Below are 6,000 nucleotides of genomic sequence, written 5' to 3' on the forward strand. Positions count from 1 at the left end.
GGGGAGGAAGAGAGAGAGATAGTGGGGGAGGGAGGGAGGGAGGGAGAGAAACAGGATGGGGACGGGGGCCGGATTCAGAAACGCAGACGCTCTGGGAGAGTGAGTCCGTGTGTAATGCGTGCAGGTGTGCCTGTGTGTGTGTGTGTGTGTGTGTGTGTGTGGTTAGCGCTCTGCACCGAATTGACACAGGCCCTAACACATTCAATTACACCCTTCTATTAAAAAAAGTCAACTACGACAGCATTAGTCTGGGTTTAGAAGCAGGAACGAATCTTAGCAGTTTTTCATACATGTCCTCTGAAAAGGGACACCTTCTTAGATTCACAGGTTGAAACCCAATCGCCATGTGAAATGACTATTTATTGATCTGACAGTTTTTTTTTTCAGCTCCCACCCTTTTACAGCAAACTGCTTACAATGATTTACCCGTTGATACATCTGGGTAATTTTTACTGTGTTAATTTAGAGTAAGTACCTTGATCCAGGGTGTTACGGAGGGGGTGGGATATGAAGCCTGCTCTTCTGATTAATGGGCAACGGCCCAAACAACTACGCCACCTGCTGCCCTTCGGAAGCACATGGCACGCTTTCCAGTACTTTTGCCCTACTGCTGGGTTTAGATTAAATTAAGCAAGTGCTGATACACTGTCTTTTATGAGCTGCATTTCTCCATATATATATACACACATTTTCTGAACCGCTTGTCCCATACGGGGTCGCGGTGAACCGGAGCCTACCCAGTAACACACATATATGTATAAATATAGATATATATATATTTACAGAAACAGAAGTGTTTAACTTCCCCCCATGGTCACAGTTCACCTCGATGCCTGACAGTTGTGCTACCTACAGGAAAACCGCCGAGAGAGAAGGGGAGGAGGGACACATGAGCCTTCCTCTGCATCATCCGGCTCAGGATCCAGCGCACGGCCGTCACCCACCACCTTTTATTGCCCCCCATCCCCCCCATCCCCCCAACGTCACGCTTCGCATGCATGTAATTCAGACACATTTGAAATGCATTTCACCCTCCGTGCCACGTTTGGCGCCTGCGTGTCGGCGCAGTCCCACGCCTTCATCCTACTTACGGGCAGCCGGGGACTGGGGACTGGCCCTAATAGCGACCTGGCTGCTGGGACCCGTCTAATAGCGTTCTGTGATCCCACATCAATAACAGATGAGGTTTAATCGTGCAACACAAAAATTATTTCAGCTCGCCGAGGACGCGCAATGTCATTTGCATAATAGCATTTCCACCCCCCAACACCCCCACACACACAGCAACCCTCACATCCCCACACCCCATCCCGGCTGATGCCCCCTTCCCTCCCCTCAACCTCCCCACCTCCCCAGTCAACAACATCTCGTATAAACCCATTGGAAAAGGTTGTAAATGCAAATAAATCATTGCGTTGCTGCTACTTCTGCAGTCACTGGGAGTGTCCAGCAGGAGCAAAGTGTTTATTGAGGATTCTCAACGGGTGGAGCAAGAAGGGTGTCTAAAAGGTGAGGCTCACAAGGTGAACGACCACAAAGGTGACACAGAAGCACAGGTCACGTAATATTTGTCGCCTAACCCATTACTGATGGACTCTTCCCATTGGTGGTCCATGAATAACTTGTTCCTAAAGGGATCTTTCCATGGGTTCTTGCTATCTAACCCATTATTGACGGACTCTTCCCATTGGTGGTCCATGAATAACTTGTTCCTAAAGGGATCTTTCCATGGGTTCTTGCTATCTAACCCATTACTGATGGACTCTTCCTATTGGAGCTGATTATCCCATACATTCCTAGAAGGCTCTTACCATTGGTTTTCACTAACACATTCCCAAAGGGCTTTTCCTATTGGTGCTCACCGCCCAATTTCTTTCTGAAAGACTCTTCCAATTGGTGCTCAGTGTCTCAGCCTTTCCTAAATGACTCCTAGAGATTTTGACTGTCCAACTCATTTCCAAAGAACCCTTTCTGTTGGTGTCCACTCCCTCATTCATTCCAGAAAGACCCATCCTATTGGTGCTCGCGTCCAATTGACTCCTGAAGGATTCCTCCGATGGGCACTCACTTTCTCACTCATTACTCAAACTCAAAATCCACGGTGCTTCGAGAAGCGGACAGTGAAGGCTGGCTGCACAGGGAAAGCCCTAATTGTCTCCTCATCCGAGAGTCAATGACGAAAAACCCCGTCAAGGTCGACCTTTCTCCCCAGTTTAACCTTTGAACTGCACAGAGCGAGAGCAGAGGAGGAGATTGGAGGAGGTGGGTGCTGATGGCCGTGGCGGGGCTACTCATCCCTCCCACCCCAGCTGTCAGCCACTTCCCCCCACACCAACCCCCCAGTTCCTCTCCCTGTCTCTCCCCAGCCTTGTTGTGCTATTGATCTGGCAGGCGCGCTCGGGATAATTAGCCAGGAATTAGGGCTCCTATTACAGCCCGGAGACCAGCCTACTAGGCTGATTTATCACCTGCATAATTTACTGCGATTGAAAGGGAAATTAAAATGAACTCTGCTTGACAACTGTGCACTGTTTTATGGGCTCTCCTGTGAAGTCAGAAAGACAAATTAATAGCCCGCTGTTGGTTAATAGTCTTCACCCGCACTGAAGGCGCAGTGACTGGATGTGCATCACACTGCTGGACTGATGGTGAGGAAGGAGGTGAGCAGAACTAGGAGCAGGGAGAGGGTGGCCATGGAGCAGTGGGGCAGGGAAAGGAGATGGCAGATTTCGAAAACAACTGGTGCTGCTTCATCATGTTCAGCCTGACTTTCCTGCACAGCTTAGTACATATATCTGGAACGACTGAAATACAGAAAGACTGCGGGGGACCTGGAGGTCAGCGGGTATCGCCTCCTCAGGTGATGCAGGGTTATGGATCCGGTCCCCAGACGGTAGGAGACCCTCTGAGGAAAGTATTATTAAGAGGTTGACTAAAGCTCATCGGGTCCTTAGACATGAAAGACCTGCGTGCAACTTATTTATGGTAAGTCACCAGTAATTTAGCCCTTATTTAAAGCAAAAGTATGAAACAATACAGTTTTAAGCAGGTTCGAATCCCACCTCCAGCTGTAGTACCCTCGACCAAGGTATGAATTTCCCCTGAAGAGCTCGAGTAAAATTACCCAGCTGTACAAATGGGTACTTTAACATTGCAAGCGACTCTGGAGAGAAGTATCAGCAATATGAATAAATGCAAATGTTAATGTAAACAATACTAGTGTACCTGAGCAGCTGGTAGCATAGGGGTTGGAGTTATCGCCTTTGGATCCAAAGGTTGCAGGTTTGATCCCCACCCCTAGCTGTAGTACCCTTGAGCAAGGTCCTTACCCTGAATTACTCTAGTAAAATGACCCAGCTGTATAAAAGGGTAAGTAATTATAAGCTTGTATCTGTAATCTTTCCGTTGCTTTGAACAAAAGCATCAGCAAAATAAAAAAATGTAAATGCACAGCTCTACAAACACCATGGAACTAACCCATCATTTCTCAAAATTCTGTGCTGCACCTTTTTCCAATGCGACTTACCATACTAGGTCTGTATAGTACACTTAACTTGAAATGATTTTCGCAGCAGGGTAATAATTCTGGGGGAGTAATTCAAGTTATGTACTGTGATTATGGGTAAGAGCAGTGGAAGGGGAGTCTACAACACTCAAACCCAGTTGCCAGCAGTATTACCCTCGAACCAGCATCCTACCCTCTGCCTAAAGGGTAAAAAAGCGAATATTTAAAGCTAATGCAGCTGTTCTGGGAGGAAGGCAAGATTTACTTTATCTGCAGAAGGAAAAAAACGGCGCAAAGTGGTCCAAACAGAACATAGAATCAATTGGTGAATTTCAAAGCATCTGGATTAGAAACACTGCAAACACTGTGTGTCATCGTGCCTGACAGGCGCTAACATCTGCTTGCTCCCTCGTACCCGTGTTTCTTTAAGGCGTGCTGAGTGAAAGGGCCGCAGCGACCACGGTGCCGGGGGGTCAAGCTCGCTGTCAATCCCCCAGCCAGGACCGCGCACGCCAGGGGTCGCGCTTGTCTGGGGGGAGGCGGGGTGTGCAGGTGGGGCTGTCAGCAGCACTCCAAAGTGCTTGTCAGTTGGCGGAGGGGGATTCAATGATACTCGGCACGTAGGCCGAGAGGGGGTCCTCCGTGGTGCGCGTGAGCTCTGGGGGACGAGGGAGCAGCGGACCCCGCGAACAGCCGCACGGTGCTCTGTGTAATGGTTACGATTAAGGGGCCCCAGTCCTCGCTGCTCCGGGGTTAACGCGCCGCTCCCTGACCCTGACCCCGTCCGGCTCCTTGGGGCTCCTGGGGAGATGGGCCGGGTATTACCGCCTTTCACTCAGAGCCCCTCCGCATCACACACATACGGCGTGCGTGTGGGCGTCAGCGAACGTTCGAGCGGCACCATGTCTGCTCCCCTTGCTGCTGTTTACAAGGTCGGCGACAGGACCAAAGTCCCGCGAGTAGAACTAGGAAGGAGTCAAAAAGTTTTAAAAGCAGGGTTGCATCCCATTAAAAGTCCGATACTGTCCAAGATCCAAAGTCTGATGAAAATAATATGAAAAATAGGTTTGAGTGATGAAATAAAAACTAAAAAAATATTTGTAAAAAGGGGGTGCGGTGGCGCAGTGGCACAGTGGGTTGGACCACAGTCCTGCTCTCCGGTGGGTCTGGGGTTTGAGTCCCGCTTGGGGTGCCTTGCGGCGGACTGGTGTCCCGTCCTGGGTGTGTCCCCGCCCCCTCCAGCCTTACGCCCTGAGTTGCCGGGTTAGGCTCCGGCTCCCTGCGACCCCGTATGGGACAAGCGGTTCTGTGTGTGTGTGTGTGTGTGTGTGTGTGTGTGTGTGTGTGTGTGTGTATTTGCAAAAAGTTACTGGGTCCAATACAAATAATAGGTTGTCCCTTAATTAGCATCTTAAGTTCATTAAGTCAATTAGTTATTCAACTAGGTACTCAGTAGTCTTACTTATAATAACCATGCTTTCAGGCTGCTGATTATCATACTGTATATGAGCTGTATTAAAACTGCAACCTCAACACTGTCTAGTATTGAAGACTTAATAATATTAACCTTTATTTAGCGGAAGCATTCTCCACAGAATCGTGCAGAGTTATTGATTTACAGTGATTTAACCATTTATGCAGCTGGGAATTTTTTTACTCTATCAGTTTAGGGTAAGTACCTTGGTCAAGGGTACCACAGCAATAGGTGGGCTTTTGAATGGGGGTCCTGTAAGGAAGCAGCACTAGTCACTGTACCACCTGCTGCCTCCTAAGAATAACATCCCAAATGACCTTTCCAAGATGTGGGGTGCATTAACATCTAATGTTAATCTTCACTCGTTTTCTTACTTTCATTAGATGTAGTTCAGTGTAACACCTGTACTTTAATGTATGAAAAACTGCTGTGTAAGCTTTAGTATCAGGTTTCATGTAGGTGTCTATGGGTCAGAGTTGGGATCGGGGTTGGGGGGGCGAAGACAAGCTAGGCGAGAGAAGCGTGCAGACTGCAGCCGTGGTAAGGCGTGCCGGGGGGGGCATAGAGCACAGAGCCAGCAGGTGAGCGATGGTCCCCTTACCTGGTGGGGCTTGCTGGGCTCTGTGGTGGGATAGAGGTCAGGGAAGTGCTGCCTCTCAAACATTCGGTCCAGTACCTCTAACTGCTGTGGAGAGAACAGGTCCCCTCTCATCTGCTTCCTCAGGAAGTCCCGCCCCGGGTGCGAGTGGCCGTTCGACAGAGGAGAGTCCTGCAGGGCTGCGGGAGGGAGAGAAACTAAGGTGAAAAGGGCGGTTTAGGTACACGGGGAGAGTAGATCTGGCTAAAGCAGGGAGAGCGCAAACACAGAGATGCAGATTCCGTAGAGCCTCTGCGGCACAGGGGGCCGAAGGAGTCGCACGAGCAGCACTTTGGAAAGAAGCACAGGTGTGTAGTGTGGAGTCTGTTGGAACCGAGCTTTTCCAGACATTTCCAGCTTCATTGGGTCTCAGTGATGGAGCAC

General features: G+C 49.4%; 1 protein-coding gene across 1 annotated transcript in view; it reads right to left on the bottom strand.

The window, feature by feature from the left end:
* Nucleotides 1-6,000, bottom strand: part of LOC108930854 (paired box protein Pax-5-like) — a 61,549-nt gene that overhangs the window by 21,818 nt on the left and 33,731 nt on the right. The window contains exon 6 of the mRNA XM_018746331.2: nt 5,581-5,756. Within this exon, the coding sequence (XP_018601847.2) occupies nt 5,581-5,756 (176 nt within the window). The remainder of the gene's footprint in view (nt 1-5,580; nt 5,757-6,000) is intronic.

Source organism: Scleropages formosus, chromosome 5, assembly GCF_900964775.1.
Source record: "Scleropages formosus chromosome 5, fSclFor1.1, whole genome shotgun sequence".
Lineage (NCBI taxonomy): Eukaryota > Metazoa > Chordata > Actinopteri > Osteoglossiformes > Osteoglossidae > Scleropages > Scleropages formosus.